General features: G+C 32.4%; 1 protein-coding gene across 1 annotated transcript; it reads left to right on the top strand.

The window, feature by feature from the left end:
* The first annotated feature begins 1,662 nt into the window (after window positions 1–1,662).
* LOC132758339 (ankyrin repeat domain-containing protein 13C-B-like) lies at window positions 1,663–20,053 on the top strand. The gene is made up of 13 exons (XM_060749955.1): window positions 1,663–1,825; window positions 6,825–6,866; window positions 7,317–7,421; window positions 8,643–8,774; window positions 9,520–9,586; window positions 10,086–10,230; window positions 10,628–10,759; window positions 11,139–11,206; window positions 11,817–11,901; window positions 12,710–12,859; window positions 13,228–13,256; window positions 13,901–14,001; window positions 14,357–20,053. Exons 1-13 carry the CDS (start codon window positions 1,714–1,716, stop codon window positions 14,488–14,490), a joined length of 1,302 nt encoding a protein of 433 aa, XP_060605938.1. The 5' UTR covers window positions 1,663–1,713; the 3' UTR covers window positions 14,491–20,053.
* Window positions 20,054–24,138: the final 4,085 nt, after the last annotated feature.

The following is a 24,138-nucleotide window of genomic DNA, read 5'->3' as shown; positions in this document are numbered from 1 at the left end:
TGCCTTACATATTGTATTATGTATCAAAAACTAATTCATAGTCCATTTTTCATCGCCTCTTGCTTAAAATCTGGTAGTTTTGAGTGATGTTGATCCGGATCACTGGAGCGCTTGCTTTAAATTTGACAAATCCGAAGTTGACCGAATATTGGTTGTCAAGAGTAACGTGATGTCGGCATTTTCCGTGAAACGATCTGATTGGATCAAAGTATTATATTAATAATCGGTATATTCCGTAAATAATTAAGATTATTAGAAGAGAGAAAACCAATCAGACAACCATATAACATACATGGACACACCTTAGAAGAAGAAGAAGATACAGCAAAATATTTAGGCCTCAACTTCCAAAAGTCAGTAAACTGGAATCATCACATTGACCTCACTACAAAGAAAGCCAACAATGCCATATTTTTTCTACAGAGAAACAGCCATCAATGCCCAAGAAGGACCAAAGAGCTCTGCTATATGACCCTCGTGAGACCTCTGGTGGAATACTCCTCTATCATCTGGGCCCATTCACTGAGGCAAATATCTGGAAACTGGAGATGGTGCAGCGCCGAGCGGCAAGAATGGTCTTCTCAGACTACAGAAGAACTAGCAGTGTGACACCGATGCAGCAACACTTACAGTGGTCTACAAACGCAGAGCCTATGCCAAGGTGACCATGATGGAGTCGGAGCCTAAGAGTGTTACTAAATGGCAGCAAATCTGTGGCAGCAAATCTGGTGAAGCACCTGTTCAGTCCGGTGTCCCACAAGGCAGTGTTCTAGGACCTCTCTTATTTCTCGTCTTTATAAATGATCTACCCAACTATGTATCACCTGAATCCACCACTAGAATGTTTACTGGCGACTGTGCCCTATACCGATCTATCCACTCAGACCAAGATGCTAAAACCCTACAGCAAGACCTAGATGGACTACAAAGATGGGAAAAGGATTGGTTGATGGAATTCCAACCACAAAAATGCCAGATATTCCACATAACAAACAAGAGATTCCCAATCAGACAACCATATACATACATGGACACACTTAGAAGAAGAAGATACAGCAAAATATTTAGGCCTCAACTTCCAAAAGTCAGTAAACTGGAATCATCACATTGACCTCACTACAAAGAAAGCCAACAATGCCACATCCTTTCTACAGAGAAACATCCATCAATGCCCAAGAAGGACCAAAGAGCTCTGCTATATGACCCTCGTGAGACCTCTTGTGGAATACTCCTCTATCATCTGGGACCCATTGGAATAGTTTTCCCCAGACAGTTGTAAGCTGTACAACTATAGACAGCTTCCAGAGGGAAGTACTACCACTCACTCTCCGATCAGTGATTTTACCTTTTTACCAGCACTATAGGCCTACATAGTACTTTTTAAATCACTTTTGTACATACATAGTCACTTCTCACACCGCTCTGTGCTAGTACGAGTATACGCCGGAAGGTGTCTGTACAATATTAAAAGAAAGAAAAGAAGGGACAAAGACTGGATATTGCCCTTACTTACAGTTCGGTGTAGAGTGTGACGTTTGTTTAATGCCGAAATGACTCGGGTCGAGTTTGCTTTGGGCCGAGTTCTTGCAAATGAATATTCCGGATAACGGGAAACGGTCTTTAACTAACATTGATTTTATTGCAATCTATTCTTACGCGCACCGTCAGCAAATGAAAAAAAATTGACAACAACAACAAGAAAGAATAAATAGGATGGAAAACCCCGGCGAAGACTTTCCCTTGCACCAAGGGGTCTTCAATGGAGATGTGAAAACAGTGTCGAAATTGATAAGAGTGCATGATGTTTCACAGAAAGATGTGCATGGTAAGATTAAGAAGCTAACTTTTTTCTGAGTCACAGGCAAAAAAATATCATAATAAATCAATATCCATAATTTTTAAGGATGGTACTAGAAGTGTAGGGTTTTTCAAAATTTGTATACATGATCAAAAGTTTATATCTAAAGAGTATCTACCTAAGTTGAATCACCTGCCCGGAAGTAGAATCTACTAAGTAGTCATTTAAATAAAATTTTGCTTCATACATTTACTATACATTGGAAGTGGCTAGCCAAACGGGCCTGTACGGCTAGCCAAAAGTTCTAGCTGTACATGAGTCAAGTATGACTAGCCAGGATAAACTGTATTGGCTTGCCATACGGCACTTTTCAAAATTATATGGAAATCGAAAATGCATATTTTATTTTGTGTCTTTAAGCGAGGATTTTAATCAAGTCTTTTGTGTATGAAAGATGAATTGTTAAATCATTTTTGTTAATTAAGCACATGGATCGAATAAATAATGATTAGAGGGGACTAAATGAATAAATAAAAAAGACTATTGAAAACAAAACGGTGAAAAGCAAAAATAATTTAATAATTTTCAAACACAGTACTCAGTAGATAAATATCGAACATAAAAGGGACTGACAATAGAATTTTAGAATGCGTTTCGCTGAACATGCAAGCATTCCTTAATGATGGACAATTAAACTTCAATACCGGCGGTAATTGACACAATTATCAGAGCCCAACAACAATTATTTTCAGTGTTTTTTTTTTCAATTTAAAAATCAAACTTAATGAAACAAAATATCACAATTTTGTAAACTATTTCAATTGATGTTATTTAACTGCAACCAAACGCTATTTTTTCTCAACGTCTTGAGATGACAAAGATGGATATTCGTACTTTCTTTACTGTAGCCAACAAAGCGATTAATCTCTAAAAAGTAAACATACGAAGACAATTTTGCTGTTTCTTGGTTAAAATCCTTGCTTAAAGTCATAAAATAACATATGCATTTTCGACTTCCATATAATTTTGAAAAGTGCGGTACGGCTAGCCAATACAGTGTGTCCTTGCTAGCCGTATGTGACTCATATACGGCTAGAACTTTTGGCTGGCTGTAAGGACCCGTTCAGCTAGCTACTTCTTTATACATTTACTTCATGGTTATGCAAAGGCACGAAATACCCAAATATTTCCCAAATATATCCAAAATATACTACAAATAAATGTTTTATACTAAAACAGTGCTGTTTTAATTATGAATTACAATAATATGAAAAAGGCAAAGCCTCAAAGCGAGCTCGATTTTCTTTTACGGTAAAATAGTTTAAAATAATCGTTCATTTTTATTTTTCATTTTCCGTTGTAAAATTGTCATTAGATATTTTATACACTGCTTCCGTTTATTCTGGTTCCCCCTTTCTATTATGGTTCCTATATAATTGGCAGGACACCAGTCTATGCTTCTGTTTTCAATCAGAGTACATCAGCTGTTATCGTTATCTTGTAAATCGAAAAGTTGCGATGTGTCAATTCGGTACTTCGGACGAAAGTTTTCAAAACCATCACTTAGCAGGTACCCGCGTTACCGTAAATCTCGCTTTGTGAGCAGGCCCTTTGGGCCAGCTCGTCGGGCTCGCTATAAACGTTCATTAAGATATGATCAAACATACCCAAATATTTATTTTCCTATCATTGTATTTTGTACCAAAATATACCCAAATACAGTATATTTCTTGACTTTAAAACTATATTAAATTAAAAAAAAAAATAAGACACTTGTATGAAATTTCAACAAAATAATGTATACCCTAAAAATTTAAATGTAGACAATGAATATATATTATCAAATCGTTTGCTCAAATTGCAAGTATATTCACTAATAACCTAGATAAGCAAATGTTAGAAGTTAATTTTCTTACAACATCTAAACTGCCCATTTCAACAGAATGAATGAAAGTTATAGCCGGGTAACTTAAGTCATATTATTTTAGAAATATTAATTCATTTTCTCGTTATAATCTATATTCTATACAAACAAAAATGAATATTACTACATGCATATTTGGGTGTATTTGGGTATTTCGTGCCACCGATGCAAAGTCATATCAAATTAAATACTGGGAAGTTGCTGCCCGGAGCTTTGGTTTGTCAAGCTATAGACTTTAAATGAAAATCAAGTGAAAAAAAAATATATATAGAATTCTGTACCTGTCAATGAAATTTTCAGTGTCTGTTCTAGTTGGGCGCCGCCATTTTCAGTGTAACTCAATAACAGAACAATCGCAACTTTTCACATTAATAATAATCGTCAATCGTCAAATATACACATGTAGTCTATAGCCGGGCAAGTCAAAGCCCAGGACCATGAATGAAAGAAGGGAAAGCTTATGAATGGGGAAATCAGATAACAAAGATTTCATTCATTTTTTATTTTACTTTTTTTTTTCATTTCAAAGGTGTCATTTGATATTTCATGCACCGCTACCATTTTTAATCGGAACAGCATACCGATTATTTTAAAGCCAAAAAGTTGTGATTGTTCTTATTATCATTAAGTGTTATTAAAAATGGAGGCGCCAAAATTTTTAAAAGTTTGTCTGGGCTACTTATCTTTTACTACTAAAGCAATTCAAATGAAACTTTACAATAAGTCAATATTGATCGGTACCTCAAGTACTCGCGCACATTTTAGGGGTTGTCCAGTTGAATTATTTTTGGCTGAGTTATTACCCTTGATTAAAAATGATGTTTCGGTCCTTTAATGACTTGTGTCATCTGCTATACAATAGCTGATTCATGTTACAAAGTAGCCACTACTTATATAGATCACTTTCCCATCCTCTGTCTGTTCATCTGTCAGTCACAAAACTTGTCTGAACTACTTAAAAACTACTGGTTTTCAATTAAAGTACAGGAACAATGAGTAACCAATTTTAGTTGTGCATATTGTCAGCATTTTCCAGTTTAGTGGTTTTTGTTAAAGTAACGGCCCTTCAATAATTTTTTTCTTAATTTTTATCCAGATATCTTCTCTTTTCCTTCTATTGCAATATGAGTGAAATTGTACAGGATTGATGGGTACCTCAAGTTCTTGCCCACATTTAATGATTTTTCTGGTTGAATGATTTTGGTTGAGTTATGGCCCGTTAATGATGATTGTGTCTAACTCTGCAGATTCACAGTATCTGCAACATGTTACAAGGTAGCTGCAACATAACTGTTCTATCATCTCTCAATACAACTGCTTAATTGGCTATCATCAGCCAACATATGTGATCACTGTTCCCTCTTGTAATTAAAGTTTGTCTGGACTACTTCTGTTATACTACTAATGCAATTTGAATAAAGAAATGTAACAGGATGGACCAGTACTTAAAATTTGTTGTTTTTGGTGGTGATTGTGCATGCAATTGAACAAATATATGATAAACTATTAAATACAGCTTTAAAGGCAAGATATTACACATTTTTGTAATTTGTGTTTTGCTTTGCGTTTTCCAATTAAATTATAGGTTTTCCCAACATATAAACTATAACAGGCTTTTATATCTAATTAAATTGGGTGAGTAGTGTAAAAAATTATTATAATTTTATAAACATTTATTGATATGCATACTAGTTGTTGTTTTTTAGCTCACCTGAGCATGCTCAGGATGAGCTTTTAGGATCGATGATTGTCTGTCGTCCGTTCACATTTTGTTGTTAAAACTCTAGCAGACGCATTTTTGCCTCAATCATCATCAAACTTGGTCAGGATGCTTATCTAGTTGATAGCTCGGATGAGTTCGAACATGGGTCATCTCAGATGAAAAACTAGGTCACCGGAGCTAAAAATAGAAAAACCTTGTTAACACTCTAGAGGTCACAATTTTGCCTCAATCATCATCAAACTTGGTCAGGATGTTTGTCTAGGTGATAGCTTGAATGAGTTCGAACATGGGTCATCTCGGATGAAAAAGTAGGTCACCGGAGCTAAAAATAGAAAAACCTTGTTAACACTCTAGCGGTCACATTTTTGCATCAATCATCATCAAACTTTGTCAGGAAGCTTGTCTAGGTGATAGCTTGGATGAGTTCGAACATGGGTCATCTCAGATGAAAAACTAGGTCACCGGAGCTAAAAATAGAAAAACCTTGGGTCACATTTTTGCCTCAATCATCATCAAACTTGGTCAGGATGCTTATCTAGTTGATAGCTCGGATGAGTTCAAACATGGGTCATCTCGGATGAAAAACTAGGTCACCTGAGCTAAAAATAGAAAAACCTTGTTAACACTCTAGAGGTCACAATTTTGCCTCAATCATCATCAAACTTGGTCAGGATGTTTGTCTAGGTGATAGCTTGGATAAGTTCGAACATTGGTCATCTCGGATGAAAAACTAGGTCACAGGAGCTAAAAATAGAAAACCTTGTTAACACTCTAGTGGCTACTGTTTTGATTCAAATATCCTGTAAATTGGTCTGAAAGTTTGTTTTGATGATTTCTAAGTCAAGTTCGAACATGGGTCATCTTGGATGAAAAACTAGGTCACACCGCTCAAATATGGAAAAACCTTGTTAACATTCTAGTGGTCACATTTTCGACTCAATTATCATCAAACTTGGTCAGGATGCTTGTCTAGGTAATTGCTCGGATGAGTTCGAAATCGCATGTGAAATTAGGTCACCGGAGCTAAAAATAGAAAAATCTTGTTAACACTCTAGTTGCTACTTTTTTGATCCAAGTATCCTGGAAATTGGTCTGAAAGTTTGTTTTGATGATTTCTAGGTCAAGTTTGAATATGGGTCACCTGGGTTAAAAAACTAGGTCACACTGCTCAAATATGGATAATCCTTGTTAACACTGTAGTGGTCGCATTTTTGACTCACCTGTCATGAGACTTGGTCAGAATACTTGTCTAGGTAATTGTTTGGATGAGTTTGATGGGTCAGGTGAGCGATCTAGGGCCATCATGGCCCTCTTATTTTTACAAAATCTTTATCTTTCATTTCAATGACATTGTGTCAAAGTTTTTCTTTCTTTTACAGGAAACACACCTCTTCACTTAGCAGTCATGAAAGGCCATAAAGGTAAATGTTATCCTGGTATTCATGTACATGAATGATTGTTTATAAAACATGTAGATTTATTAATTAAGTTAATTAATTATTATAGATACCTTAACCTACCAACTGTTCACCAATATTTTAGGTTTCACCTATACAAGTTTATTGTTCATATTTTGTTTATAATGTACCTTTTTAGTATCCAAATCAGTTAAATTAAATACAATGTACAAATGTAGTTTTATGTACACATAAAGAGTAGAATGAAACTATGTAAAGTAAACATACATGTAGTGGTATTGTATGGTATGCTAAATTCATGAAATTCTAAACAATGATTAAATAATATACTTTTGTATGTAATTTGTCCTTTGTAACTTAGACTGTATTTTTTCAATCTTCTTGTATACAATGAATTATGTTTTTTCAGACATGATATAAATATTTATAACATTTGATACATGTATATTTCAGAATGTATCATGCTGTTGTTAGCCCATAATGCAATGGTGAAAGTGAAGAATAATGCAGGGTGGACACCATTGGCAGAAGCTATTAGTTATGGTGACAGAAGAACAAGTAAATCATACTTTCTCATGTTTAACATAGATTTTATTTAAGTTTTATAAATCTTTTATTCATAAACATGATTCATTTCAACTTTTTGTATTCTGTTTTCTTTTTTACCCTATTTTCATGTTGATTGTGAAGGATGGTTAATGTAATTAATACATATAAAAATGTTATAAATTGTCACCTTAGTGCAGTAATGGGTTATCTCCTATTAAATATTAGTAGGAATTAACCTGTTACTGTGCTAAGGTGATGATATATTATTGAAAAAAACTAAGGAAAACCTGAAACTTCCTTCTCATATAACAGGAAGATCTGTTAACAGGCAATCTGTACACCAAACCACCATGTATTGAATATCCACATATAGATTTAAACATAAACAAATTGTAATCAAACTATAACTATCAACCATTGCCATTATGTTTTTTCATCAAAAAAAAAGACTAAATGCAGATCTTAACAAAAATGTAAAAAAGTGAGTTCGGGTTTACGGCAAGTTTAAACAGAAAAAAGGTGATAAACATTCCATTTCAGTTCACTTATCGATTACTGGTTGGGGAGATAACTCCGACACTTAAATCACATATTTTTTTGCAATATCTTTAATTATCTTCCTGTATATTTTAAATGTTGAACCACCTAAACAAAGTTCTGTTCAAAGACTTTGCATTACACTACAAGAATTACATATGAAAATGGAAACTGGTACTTCTTTAAGGTCTTGAATGAGGTATACAAGACATGGTCTTCTATCCCCACAACAGTAGATAATGTCGACACTTAAATTTGTATGTAGAAAATGACAGGAAAATCAGCATCAATAATATATTTTTACATCTTATATGTTTTATCTATTTTTTGTTGATATAAAAACAATTTTTCAAAAATCTTTCTCAAGTCAGTGGCCTGTGGTCAATACAATTCTAACTACCTTAATGTAATTTAGTAAAAAGAACGTTTTGAAGCAGTTTTTGCCAAAGAAATGTTTAGGTTTTTTGAAAATTATTAAAAAATTTACCATCTTTCAAAAATCATCACATTCTGTCCTGCTCCTATACTACTAGGTGACTATATGCTTGTTTGTTGAAAAACAAAGTTATAACAAAAATATTTATCAAGTTATCGAGTTATCTCTCTGACCAGTATGCAGAATCTTTGTAAATGCTTTGACATAAAACATGCTGTATTGATAACATGTAAATGGCATTTTGTATATTTGTACAGTTTGTACATTATTGAAGAAGTTAAAGCAACAGTCAAGAGATGCTCTTGATGAGAGAAGGCCAGCACTTATACAGGCACTAGAAGATATAGGAGATTTCTATCTGGAGCTCAAGTGGGACTTCCACAGCTGGGGTAATTTACATATGATTACAATTTATAGATGTTATCGTCCATAATGGCAGACACAGTACCATGCAAAAGTCACAATGTCTTTAAATGACCCCAATTTGTACTTAATCATTATAAGCCTAACTACTTTATTTAAAGAATAGTCACATGTGCAGCAGCTTAACAAGAGCATGCAACTTCATGTAAAGCTTCATATCAGAAGCCTTGACTCTTTTATGACTTTTGACTGAATTATAGCCCTTTGTGAACTTAGAAAATCATAACTGTGTCATAGACTTCGAATGAAATATTCACCTTTGTGAATTCTTTAAAAACTTGGAATATCTATGCTTTTGTTTAACTATCTAGTACTGAGAAATATCAGACCCACTTTCCTATTGCCACTTTCCTAGTTATAAAGTTATGTTTCACAGAAGGGTCTCAAGTTAGTAGATTTTTTGAAATGTGTTATAAATGTATAATTATATTTGCTGGAAAAATTTGTAAAACATATTTATTGCATTAGATTTTTAAAAAAAAAAGTAGTTTATAATCTTTCAGGACAACCCTTGTTTTTTAGCAAATGTTTAACAAGTGATAAGACTGATTCTTGGTTTTAAATACTGTTACTTGCACTGCAGAAATTATTTCATTGAAATATTTATCAATATAACAACATATTATATAAGTCCTAAATTATTTTCTCATATCTGATGTACATTTGTACAAATATTATAAATGCTGATTTGAAAACCTTTTTATTTTTCAGTGCCTTTAGTCTCAAGAATTTTGCCATCTGATTTATGCAAGATACACAAAAAGGGGTCAAATATACGGTATTTTCTAATTCATTTATTGTTTGTATGGTTTGAAATATCCTTTATATTTTAAGTTTTCAAAACATGTGATAGTCGGTGGTGGTAAACTGGTCTGAACTATAATTTGTTCTTTAGTTAAAGACAATTATATGAAACCATTTTGATGTTTATGGTTATGTCCGAGATCAATTCAATTTCACTTATATTATACATTTGAAGGTCTAGCCATAAGCATTCTAATTGAGAAATGTATATTTTAAAATCTTTTGTCTTGATGAAAAAGTATGTCTCTAATCACAGTTAAAATTTCAAATAAAAGGCTCAGTTCACATCAGTGTCAGTACTTTTCAGAACATTCTTGTTATTCGAAAGCAACCTTTACTTCATGTAATATTGATGAAGAATTTAAAATTGTCATATGACCTGTCATCATCAAGATATAACCATATTTGAGATGAATATTTTTTTAAGTTTTAGAGCATCGTTGATTTTAATAATAATATACTTTAATTTACAGATTGGATACAACTTTAGTAGATTTTAATGACATGCGTTGGGAAAGAGGGGACATAACTTTTGTATTTAATGGTAAAGCTTCACCTGGAGATGCCCTTACTGTGATGGACAACAAGCTCAAAGTTTATCAAAAAGTCAGACATGAGGTATATAGTCTTGCTGGAATAGTGAATATTTAAGGAATAGAAATTTGATACTTCAATATTCATTTGTATGAAAATATTTTATCTTTTCACTCTAAAAAAAAACAACAGAAGATTATAACTGGATTTGCAACACTTTTCCTTGTTACTTCACTTAACATTCCTTCATATACTTTGAAATAGAATAAAACAAACAAGAAATTAGTTTTTTTTTTTTTTTTTTGCTAAATATCAGAAATCTCCTTAAGACTTGTCTAATTATCTGTACATTTTTAACAAGTACAAAATGTACAATGAAAGTATTGTCTGTAATTTATGTGTGATTAATGAATCAAAATATAAAATGAAGGTATTATCTGTGATTTATGTGTGTATAACGAATGTATTATCTGTGATATAGGAGACAGAACAAGAAATACAAGAAGAGATTGATATACTGATGCGTAGTGACATCATGGCCGCACAGATGTCCACAAAGAATATCACATTCTCTAGAGCACAGACAGGTTGGCTATTCAGGGAGGATAAAACTGTAAGTTGTTCTATATGTTGTCATAATACTCACATCTATTTTAAGTACTTGAAGATGTAAATAATTAATGTTGTATATAATCATGAATAGACCCATAACATTTTCATATTCTTCTGATTAGTGAAATTTTCTCTGTGACAATTGATCTTGGACAATTAATGATCCCTGATTCAGAAATGTTGTGGGTTTAGTGATAGGTCTCTTGTGGAGAAATTGTTGGCTAGTTATCCAGGAAAGTCAGTAAGGTGGAATGACCACCAAGATTATGACCAAAACTGTGCTGAAATTGGTGTATAAACAAACAAACTAATAACAGTATAATTTAATGCTGAAGCATTGATTTAGATGTTTAAATATATCTTCATCTTTAATATTACAGGAATCTATTGGTGAATATGAAGCTGATTTTTATCATGTAAATGGGCTTAATATAGAGTCAAAGAAAAGGTAACAATTGTTAATAGTTATCAATACAATACAATACAATTCAATACATTAAGAATATTGAATTTCCAGTGATTCATTATAACTGAATTCTTTACCAGTATTTATGTTTTTCTCTTTCACTGTAAATATGAATAAAAAAATAATTTTCTTAATTAATGTATCTCAGTTTACTGCAGTTATTGTGTATGTTACTTAAAGATATACAATGCTCAAATTTGATATTATAAAATATTGATAATTGCTACACAGTCTCTTTGTTGATATAGAATAAACATGTTTTGACTTCATGCAAAGTTGATATGTTATATTTTAAACTCTGCACACTATATGTGGACACAATATGAATATATAGTGTCATTAAAAAACTGGCAGTTTTTTAAGGAAGGACAGACTTTACTTGACCTATAACAATTAATGCAGCTTCCCATACATATTCTGTACATTCTTTTATTCAAATAAGACATATTCAGAAAGAATTTTATAGATTTGAATAAATTTCTGCATGAAAAATATTCTACTCTATGATGAGCATAGTATTTCTTTAATTTTGCTCTATTTGATATGTACAACATCAATATTAAACTTGTTTTATCTGATTTTGTTGATGTAGGAGAGAACATTTGTCTCCTGAAGATGTACAAAAGAACAAAGCCATGGTAGAAAATCTAACTAAAGGATCTTGGGATGCAAAAGAAGTACGAAAATCTATTTGAAAGTTTTCTTAGAAACATTGCATAAATTATATATGATGTTGTTTAAAACCCACAAAAGAATTTCAGCATATATTCTTATGCACCTGACTGTCTGTCTGTCTGTCTGTCTGTTCTGCAATTTTGGTCTGGTCTGTATTTTTTCAATAGATGGAAGGAAATTGAAACTACTTGGCCGAAATGCAAAGCATTATGAGACAATGTGCAGAGCGCAGGTTTGACCTTCTTTAGGTCAAGGTCACAGCCAGTCATTTTGTATGATTTTCAAAACAATTTGTGTGTCTTCTTTGTATCTTTTAAACTGACAGAAAGAAATTATAACTTTTTTATCAAAATACTAAGGTGTGAGATTAAAATTGACCCTGTCCTAGGGATTACTTGATTGCAAAACTGATATTAATCATGCCTCTTGGTTCAATATAGGCTCTGTCCCTGGGTTTACTTGCTTTATATAGACTTCTATAGTAAAAACAAATTTCAGACATATTGTGTGAAACTAAAATGCCCAGAACTTAGATATTGGGCATTGTCACTTTGTGGTCCACATCAAAGCTGGTGTTAATCATAATTACAATAAAGTTATATAAATTTAAAGCTTTTTGATGGCATGTTGTCTGTGTAAAACCAAAAAAACATAAAATTTCATTGATTAATTTGTTAAAGACTAATTACTTACAAATTACCATTATCAATTTATGGGAGAGAGATGAATTTGTCGGATGTGTTATAGCGTACGTATTTGATTTTAAACTTGAAAATTAAGTAAATATATGGTAAATATTGACTGTTATAGTTTGAGAGACGAACGTCTTTACCTAAGCCAGAGATACCTGAAGTAACATGGGAGGACTATATAACAGCACCTATAGGTCAGCCTCCTTCTATAGGTAGACATCAAATTAGTAAAGAGAGCAACAAGTTGTTTAAAGCTACCCTAGCAATGGTATGTATATATATTTGTAGTTATGAGAAATAGATTTTCAACAGCTGGTTCAAATTTTTATGCTAAGAGACGTTATGATTGATATTAGAATTTCAAATTCAGCAGTAGTATTGATATAAATATGTCAATTTGGTATAAAACTTTTTTACAATAATATATAAATTGTAATATGAAGATGCTAATGGATGTAAAGAAAGACTGCCCTGTATCTAGAAACACATTGTTTACCAACTGATACTTTTTGAGTACTTTTGTTCTTGTTTTTTTTTCCAGTAATATTGCACAGTATGGTGTATAAACTTGATAGTAGTCTGATTTTACATATAATCATTTACATATCTTATAAATAGTATATATTTTTCTTTCAGAGTAAAGACTTTCCTATGACTGTAGATGTGTAAGTCATGTTCTTATTTATATCAGCAAGTCTGCAGTAACATTATTCTGCGAAAAACTATTTTCTTGAAAAAAAAAACATGTTAACTTTTACAAATATTTTTGCAAAATTTTATTTATAAAAAAGAGTGCAAAATGTTTTATTACTTATAAATCTTTGTTTAAAAAAATACCATGTCCAACGAATTACAGCTTCCTCTTAAAAAAGTTATCTGCTATAAGAAAATATCAATTTTGTCAACATTTTAAGTATATAGTTGATTTTTCTTCCTTAACTATTATATCCACAGTGTTGCTCATAGCGTCTCAATTTCTCAACACACATCTTCAGTAGTTGATATGTTTGTATCCATATCCATAAATCTCTATTCTAAGGTGGACTTTCAGTTTGGTTAGGTCAAAGTCACTTAGGTAAAAAGTAGAATTTCCTAGGTTTCCTCAAATTTAGACCATGATATTAGATTTGTTAAAATGACATCAGGAAGCACCTGTATGTGTTACAGATATTCTTAGTGCTGACTTAAAGGTTTGACTGTAAAGAATTAAGTCATTGCTACCAGGTAATATTACAGTTTTTCTTAGCTTATTATGTGTACCACACTTTTTAAATTGCTATTTTTAAAATGAACTGTTTCTATATTTCAGCTTATTAGACGTTCTTGAAGTGATAGCACCCTTCAAACAGTTCCAAAAATTACGAGACTTTATGCAAAATAAACTGCCTCCAGGATTTCCAGTCAAACTTGGTAAACTATTTAAGCTATATAGATATGTTATCAAGCTTTATATATCAATATGCACTATAGAAATGATTTTAATATATGAAAATGAAAGAAAAGAAAAGAAGAAGATTATTTCTTAGTTTATGTATCTCGACTTTGTTACAATGCATTTTGCATGCATTAAAATAAATAAATCTTTTATAATCTCGTATTTTAATGTAGTGCATAAAGCATCTATTATTTCATGGTTAAAGTTGATTTAAGTGACGACCAGTGATTAAAGTTTTTACTTCCTTATTTATCAATAAGTTACCTGTTTTGTAAGTGCATCCATGTGTATTATGTTTATATTATATATAAATTAATCAATATGTTTCAGAATTACCTGTATTCCCGACAGTTACTGCTAAGGTAACATTCACCCTGTTTGACTGGCGTGAGGAGCTAAACGATGCCTTATTCACCATCCCTACAGGTTATACAGAAGATCCGACACGCTTTCCTGATTTATGACTCCTACATGACATATCAGTAGTAGAAATTATATCTAGCTTCAGGGAAACACATGACATTCAAAATACAAATAAACTTTCAGAAAAACAACTAATGGTAGACGATGTTCTACAAAATGTGAGAAAATCTGTGATAGCAGTAGATATACCCTTAACTAATTTAGGTAGTGCTAGTACAGAAATGGTTCTTGTGTTTCAATAGCTTGTTATGTCAATAGTAAAGTTAATAGGTGATGCTTTCTTTAGTAAACACCTGTATTATAAGGTCAGAAATTTTAAACACATCTGTAAAATTTTAGGTTTGTTGTTTTGTTAATGTAGTATCAAATCTTGTATTATTTATACAATTCAAACATTGTAAAAATATCTAAATTTTAAATGAAAATTATCATTAAGAATTAAAATGATTGAAGTATTTATTATAGACATGCAAAACTGAAAGTTTGCTGAACTGATATCTTCATGATATTTTGATGCACAAAAAATGCCTTGCTGAAAAAAGTCCCATTATATATATATTTCTGGATCCGGAACATTTGCCCACCAGGACACTTCCCCCCTGGTCGAAAAATGCATCATTAGGTATTTTTCTCCCAGTGAAAATGTATAATTGAACACTTTTCCCCCCAGTTTAGAAACTAGGGGGGAAATATTTACCTTAACATTTCCCTTGGGGGGATAAATGTCAAGTAATTCTTTTATATAGTGGGGGCAAATGTCTGGATACCATATTTTCTATGTTAAACATTGTAATACGATTATACAGGAAGGATGACATGGTATAATGTTACATGGACTTATAAACTTAACTTAAGATACAGAAGTAATTTGATAATAGTACTATTTATTCAAAGGGTCAATGTCACAATTAGATCTTTGGTGGAGTTTTCTTGTACAATTAATCAAAGCATTAATGTGTATGTACATAGTAAATGTGCTGTAGATACCTTGCATTAATTGATTATAGTAGAAGTTGTTAATAACTCATCACAAATATTGATATTAAACAGTAATGACCAGTCTTCTAATAGATCTATATTTGTTTGTTAATGAAGTTATGGAATGTTTTATTTTGTCTCTGATTTTGTTTTCCGTCTTGAACTAGAAGTTGCAAATTTTCTTATAGACATTTAACACCAGCATGGCATTTGTATAGACATTAAGATAATTAGTTCAAGTTTATGGTGCAATTTTATATCTTTAACAGTTATGAAGTATTTACTGTAATCTTAATTCACATGTCTTTTTGATCAAATGTTAGGTCACAAATATGGACTTATATTGAAATGTCCTTGATGAACTTAAAAAACTCCTGGTTAAGATTTTTGCATGTGAGTTCTGTTTCCTATAGGTATTCACTTGACACAACACACTTGACATCGGGGTCATAATTTTACGCCAGTAACCAGAACCCACATGACAACTCCAGCAAGAATTTTTATGAAGACAATAAGTTTGAACTTTAAACAGTTCTTCAGGACCATAATGGAGTAATGTCAGGTCCCTGACCAAGACCCACATGAAATTTACTGAACAATTTTAAAAAATTAGAAAACCTCAAGTTAAAGTTAGATTTTTATTTCTAGAACTGTTGAATATATATATCACTAGTAGGTCATTGAACAACATCCAAAGCTCTATCTTTGATTTTACAGAATTATTCTTCTATGTGAACTTAACAATGGCTCTTGTTTTACGATCACGCTCTGAGAATAGTCATTTATTACATGCTTTTTGGTGGTTTATAGAAAAATATCAGTGATATAAAACTGGTAATTTCACTGTTTTAAGCCCAGTGAAATACCAGCGTGCACAGTACTGGGAACCAACTAATGACGTCACCTTGTATTATAATTTGGCGCGCTTTTCATTCAGTATTAGGTTTAATGTCTTTTTTAAAACGTTTCGTTGCATATAATAAAAAGAAAATTTGTTTAGTTTAGTGTAAAATCGAAATATATTTCACCTTGTGAACACCAAAAGTTCATATTTCACGAGTGGCTGCGCCACTCGTGAAATATACCTTTTGGTGCTTACTCGGTGAAATATATTCCGATCTTACACTGAACATAACAAATATCCTCTATGTAAACTTTCCTATGACAGCTCTTGTTTGAAGTGTTGGTAAATGTTTTAAAATGTAGTTTTTGATGCTAACAGATGTAAAGTGTAGAATTTGTAAAAAAAAGTTGATAAGTAGATGTTGATAAAACAGTAGCCCTGTTACCTTTTGTAGATAATTGCTAAGTATCTCTATAACAGAGCTCCCTACATTCCTCATGTAGTGAGCTGACAGTTTTAGTTGCAGTGTTATAATTTTACTAGAAGGTGTTGTGATGATATTGTGAGATATTGATGTATTTGGATATGATTTGTTTGAAAGTGAAATGACTTAATCTGTAGTGGTTTACATTTTGTAGATGAAGTATATTTTGTAAGAGGTGTATGTTTAATATGTATATATTATATATAAAGGTTGTAAGTTTTGTACTGCAGGACAGTAAATGTTGACATTTTGGCTGTTATGGAATGATTTCAACATGTGTGAGATTTATTTCAGTGAAAAATATGACCATTCATGGTGCTTAACTTTAGATCTAGATTTTATTATCCCCCACCCCCCACCCGCTGATAAAATGGGAATGGCATTGCCCATTTTTCTTCCATTGGGATGCAAATATCTTACAATAGGTGTGTCCAATTTTCTTCGAACTTAACAGGATTATGAATAGGCAAATAAAGAAAGAATCCAACTGAGGACTAAAGACAGATTAGAATTAGCATTTTTAAATTGTGTGTTGTTTATTTATGGCCTAGTGTTACTTTAGTAAAGCATTTCTGTCTTGAACCATATCTCATGACAGAGGAATACAGCAAAGTTACCTCATTACAAGCTTGACTATAATGACCAAGTGGCATTACATAATGTTATGATATTATAAGGCCATGATATATCAGAAGGATGATCTTTATTACTGTATATGTGGATATTTATGTGTCACAAACATTTTGTGATGTCAAAAAGTGGACTTTTTGCATGTGGAAATATTTGTGAAAATATGATTTTTTGAATTTAATACCGTTTTTGTGATATCATTAAATAAGAAGGTACATGTTAAGAATATGCTGTTATTGTAATCGTTCTTTTCAGTTGTTTAATACCTTTATCATTTATATAATTGTTTGAAAATTGAAGTACACATTGTTTGTTTGATAAACAACCTGATTACACATTTCTTTGTCATATTTTGAAACATTCTTTTGTTATATGAATAACCTATTGTTTCATTAAAATATTTGTGATTTGATAAGACCAAACTTTTAAACAAACAAGCAATGAGAAAAATTAATCTCACTTCCTGAACAGTCAAACTTATTCATGTAAGATGCTGTATAAAAACATGTTTTCAAATAACATGTATAAAAGAAAGTTTTTGCAATCAAATATTAGCGAATAATTTCAATTCGCAAAAATCGCAAATATTTTCACGTCCCAAAATTAACCACTTATACAGTATATGTGCTATTTTGCTTGACACACTTATTTCTGTGGGCTTTGTATAACAAGAAGTGAAGATAACAAATATTAATTCTCTCTCTTATTCTGAGGTACATAATATTCCAATGATTGGGATATTAGTTTTATGAATTAGCTTGTTGTATTTCATTGAATGTATTTGATGTAAGTTTTTACGTAATTGACACGAAGATTGAGCAAGGACACAACTTGTTGTTTTATTTCTAAAATTTGTTATATATTTGCATGTAAAGGAGCACACACATTGATTTATTTGCTTTAAAGCAGCATGCCTCCAGAGTCATTCTAATTTTCATGAATTTTTTTTTAATGTATTAAAAAGTAAAACATTGTCAAGTCAACAAAGAAAATAATTTACACACTGCAAACACAACTTAAAATTCATGAAAATTACCAAAAAATATTTCAGAATATGCAAAACAAGCCCTTAGAGTGTTAGTGACGCAGTAGAAATATAGTGATTAATAATATTAATAATGCAAAATCAGTCATTAATTGCATATAACAAGTACTTTATTCCTTGAATTTTGAATATATATTTACTTTTCTTAAAATTCTAGTACTTTTTTCTCAAGATTGATTTTTTTGTAATAGTTTGGCTCATCTGGAGGCATGCAGCTTTAATCTTGTTGTAGATATACACAAACTGCTTGATATAAATATTACTGCTTTTGTTGTTTGTTTTTTTTTCAGCAGTAAATCCCATGTACTATATTAACTACAGGTGCTTGCATTTTATTTAATATGTCTCGCAATACTAGTGCTAGTTGGCATTATTAACTCTATCCTAATAACTAATGATTGTCTTTCTTTTTTTTACCCCTATGAAGCTTGTTAAATCCTGATTTTAGTCTCAGTTTGTACAATATTTGAAGTTAATTACAAGATAATATATATACAAATGTATATCATGTGATGAGTATGTAAGACATTCATCAAAAATTACCTTTTCTAGAATGGAAAGATATTTGAAATATCATTTGCTATCTTTAATTTGATTTGAATTCAATGTTTTGTAATATAAGAAAGAAATTTTTTTATTAAAATATGGCGCCTTTTAATCAATGTCATGTATCAAAATGCTGTTATAAACATTTATTACTTCTGGTATTAAAGAAATGTTGTACTACAGTGTGATTTTACTCTGTTTATTTTTTGTTTGTTTTGTTAAGATATTATATTCAATAACAATTTTGAACAAGAATCAATATCACATTAATAACGCTATCCTTTCTTTTATTTTTAATTGTAATATTTTAAAACACCACATTTAGTAATACTGTGAATTCACTTATATTCGTGGGCATGAAATTTCGTAGTCTTACAAAATAACATTGTATATTTGATTTCTCCACATGAAGAAAATGTTAGTCTCTTGTTGTCTATTAAAAGAGTGGACATTTGATGTCTGATCAATATTAGAATTAGTGAAAAAGTTACAGCTTACATGTATTTTAACTTAGTCAAAAAGTTCATGATTTGATGATATCATTTTAGCCTGCCCTGTAAACTAAATGAGGAACATTTCATAGGTTTAAGAGTTGGAATCTTTTCTTTTTTTTTCTCTTTTTTTTGAAAAAAGCAGGTGTTTTTGAAGACAATGATACTATTCAAAATAAAATGGGGAGTATATCAGGAGCTACTTTTTAGGAACATAACTATTGGGGGAAAAAATGAGGATGAAAATGTTTTAAAGTTTTGTTATTTGTATTTTTGTTTCAGTGCAATGTTAATTGCATACACAAAAATATGTGTGCTAAAGACTTGTATTTTATCATTTAATGAAGAAATAACAATTTGATTTTAGAGAAACATGCCTTTTAAATGTTGTTTGATTTAATTATACAGTTCATGGTTGATATTGTGCTGTCATATTGCAGCTAGTATATTATTATTTTCTAGGATTTTGATAAAGTTAACATCTCTTTGTTGTATTGTTAAGGTTTTTGCTTCACTTTAAACACAACAGACAGGTTACAGCCTGGTAATGTGCTCACTATATAGCAAATATATGTTAAATATCAAACTTTATATGACTCAATGTTATCTTTTCTCAATATGTTTACGGAACACTTCGCAGATAACTCACAAATCATCTTGGAAACAGCCAGAATTGAAAGTACCCGTTATTCTAACATGAAATTTTTAATGTTAACCAAACAAGGTATAATCTTGGAGGCCGGTCATGGCTACTAGCTTACTTTTATTGATTTTGATATCATTGGGTCATTAGGTCACAGTGGCATGGACATCTAAAAGCTTTTCTGACCCCTTATTCGAGGACATTTTAGCCATCAATGTGAAGGTTGGTCATAACTAAAAAATGACCGCTATTGCTTTTTAGGTCAAAGTAATTTTGTGGCCTTCTCCCCTGAAAGCTTGTCACCCCAATAACCAGGGTGTCGCCCAAAAACTAAGGAACAACTTTACCTACAATCCAAAAATTTGGTTTTGAGGTTATGACTAGAGGTTGGATCCTACTGATTCTGGGGGGTCATTAGATCAAAATGGAACTCCAGTAAGAAAGTACCTCTCTAATCAAGAGCAAGAATTTCATCACTTATAGATTTGTGAAACTAATTCTGGCATGTTAGCAGTTCCCATATTTTTCATTTAGACACTTGCTTTTTAGCTCACCTGAGCTTGCTCAGGGTGAGCTTTTAGGATTGGTGAATGTCCGTCGTCCGTCCACAATTGCTTGTGAACACTCTAGCGGTCGCATTTTTGCCTCAATCATCATCAAACTTGGTCAGGATGCTTATCTAGTTGAAAGCTCGGATGAGTTCGAACATGGGTCATCTCGGATGAAAAACTAGGTCACAAGAGCTAAAAATAGAAAAACCTTGTGAACACTCTAGAGGTCACATTTTTGCCTCAATCATCATCAAACTTGGTCAGGATGCTTATCTAGTTGAAAGCTCGGATGAGTTCGAACATGGGTCATCTCGGATGAAAAACTAGGTCACAAGAGCTAAAAATAGAAAAACCTTGTGAACACTCTAGAGGTCACATTTTTGACCCAATCATCATCAAACTTGGTCAGGATGTTTGTCTAGGTGATAGCTCGGATGAGTTCGAACATGGGACATCTCGGATGAAAAAGTAGGTCACAGGAGCTATAAATAGAAAAACCTTGTGAACACTCTAGTGGTCACATTTTTGAACCAATCATCATCAAACTTGGTCAGAATGCTTGTCTAGTCAATTGCTTGGATGAGTTCGAACATTGGTCATCTCTGATGAAAAACTAGGTCACAGGAGCTAAAAATAGAAAAACCTTGTGAACACTCTTGTGGTCACATTTTTGACCCAATCATCATCAAACTTTGTCAGGATGCTTGTTTAGATAATAGCTCGGATGAGTTTGAATATGGGTCATCTCAGATGAAAAACGAGGTCACCGGAAATAAAAAATAGAAATACCTTGTTAACACTCTAGCTTTCACATTTTTGCATCAATCATCATCAAACTTGGTCAGGATGCTTATCTAGTTGATAGCTTGGATGAGTTCGAACATGGGTCATCTCAGATGAAAAAGTAGGTCACCGGAGCTAAAAATAGAAAAACCTTGTTAACACTCTAGCGGTCACATTTTTGCATCAATCATCATCAACCTTATTAAGATGCTTGTCTAGGTGATAGCTCAATGAGTTCGAATATGGGTATTCTCGGATGAAAAACTAGGTCACAGGAGCTTAAAATAGAAAAACCTTGTTAACACTCTAGCGGTCACATTTTTGCATCAATCATCATCAAACTTGGTCAAGATGCTTGTCTAGGTGATAGCTCGGATGAGTTCGAACATGGGTCATCTCTGATGAAAAAGTAGGTCACCGGAGCTAAAAATAGAAAAACCTTGTTAACACTCTAGCGGTCACATTTTTGCATCAATCATCATCAAACTTGGTCAAGATGCTGGTCTAGGTGATAGCTCGGATGAGTTCGAACATGGTCATCTCGGATGAAAAAGTAGGTCACCGGAGCTAAAAATAGAAAAACCTTGTTAACACTCTAGTGGTCACATTTTTGCATCAATCATCATAAAACTTGGTCAAGATGCTTGTCTAGGTGAAAGCTCAGATGAGTTTGAACATGGGTCATCTCGGATGAAAAAGTAGGTCACCGGAGCTAAAAATAGAAAAACCATGTTAACACTCTAGAGGTCACAAATTTGCCTCAATCATCATCAAACTTGGTCAGGATGTTTGTCTAGGTGATAGCTCGGATGAGTTTGAACATGGGTCATCTCGGATGAAAAACTAGGTCACCGGAGCTAAAAATAGAAAAACCTTGTTAACACTCTAGCGGTCACAGTTTTGCATCAATCATCATCAAACTTGATCAAGATGCTTGTCTAGGTGAAAGCTCGGATGAGTTTGAACATGGATCATCTCGAATGAAAAACTAGGTCGCAGGAGCTAAAAATAGAAAAAACCTTGTTAACACTCTAGTGGTCACAATTTTGACTCAATTGTCATCAAACTTGGTCAGGAAACTTGTCTAGGTCATTGCTGGGAATAGTTCGAACATGGGACATCTCGGATGAAAAACTAGGTCACAGGAGCTAAAAATAGAAAAATCTTGTTAACACTCTAGTGGCTACTGTTGTGATCCAAATATTCTGTTAATTGGTCTGAAAGTTTGTTTTGATGATTTCTTAGTCAAGTTCGAACATGGGTCATCTTGGATGAAAAACTAGGTCACACCGCCCAAATATGGAAAAACCTTGTTAACATTCTAGTGGTCACATTTTCGACTCAATTATCATCAAACTTGGTCAGGATGCTTGTCTAGGTAATTGCTTGGATGAGTTCGAAATCACATGTGAAACTAGGTCACCGGAGCTAAAGATAGAAAAATCTTGTTAACACTCTAGTTGCTACTGTTTTGATCCAATTATCCTGGAAATTGGTCTGAAAGTTTGTTTTGATGATTTCTAGGTCAAGTTTGAATATGTGTCACCTGGGTAAAAAACTAGGTCGCACTGCTCAAATATGGATAATCCTTGTTAACACTGTAGTGGTCACATTTTTGACTCACCTGTCATGAGACTTGGTCAGAATGCTTGTCTAGGTAATTGTTTGGATGAGTTTGATAATTCAGGTGAGCGATCTAGGGCCATCATGGCCCTCTTGTTAAAAATTGATACTAAATCACACAGATGTGTGAACGAGACAAAATCTAAGTGTCAGTTTGGCAGTAGGTACAATAAACTTTTCATTTTAAATCACTTTCACCTTTGTGTTGTCAATATGTGACCTTGTTTAAACATTAGAAGATTCCATCCTTGCATGGATGCACCAAAATTCTTACATATGACGCCGGTAAGTTTTCCAATAATACCACCTGTATGATGTACCATTTTCTGAAAGGCCGATGGTCAGTTATCATCATAACAACATTGAATATACATAAAGCATATGTTTACATGTTAAAGCATTCTATCAAACAGACAAGTCTACACCGAGTTCAAGCCACGTGACTTGAGAGAATGAAAGAGCATGTATTATATTACACAACAGGCAATATGATGAAAACATGTTTAAAATCAGAATTTTGCCCTATATTATCATATTAAATAAATTTATGGCTTTGAATAGTAAAATGTCATGCAAACAAGCACTTCATTGCATGTTGATGCTTTGGGGATAACGGTACTAGGTAAAAGTACCAGTGTTTAGTCCACACTGTATTTTCTGAACGATATTTCTCTTCAATGACTATAAATAAAAAAATAGGATTGATATAACATCATTGTGTAATTATTATGGGTTGCAGTATCTTTTATGTACAGGAACTACTACTTTTCGTAGAAAATAATGGGTAATTTTGACACCCCATATCAGGCCTTATAACTAAAGATTACTCTATATTAAGAACATATTTGGACTTTGACGAGATGAAATATTGATGTGTAACAATTAATTTTTGGTAAGAGAGAGTATTAAAAAGTGCGGGAACTAGTTGCTTGCCAGTACAGTTGTAACTACACTTCCAACAGACCGCAAAAAAATGTGAAATTTACATATATAGAATCAGCAAGCTGTGTACGGGAATTATTGTCCATAATCCTAGAGATGTTGGGATGAATCAACAAATAAACACAGACA

This window comes from Ruditapes philippinarum, unplaced genomic scaffold, assembly GCF_026571515.1.
Source record: "Ruditapes philippinarum isolate M1 unplaced genomic scaffold, ASM2657151v2 ctg667_1_1_1_1, whole genome shotgun sequence".
Classification (NCBI taxonomy): Eukaryota; Metazoa; Mollusca; class Bivalvia; order Venerida; family Veneridae; genus Ruditapes; species Ruditapes philippinarum.
Note: the sequence above shows the minus strand (reverse complement) of the source record. Positions and strands in the feature narration are given on the sequence as shown.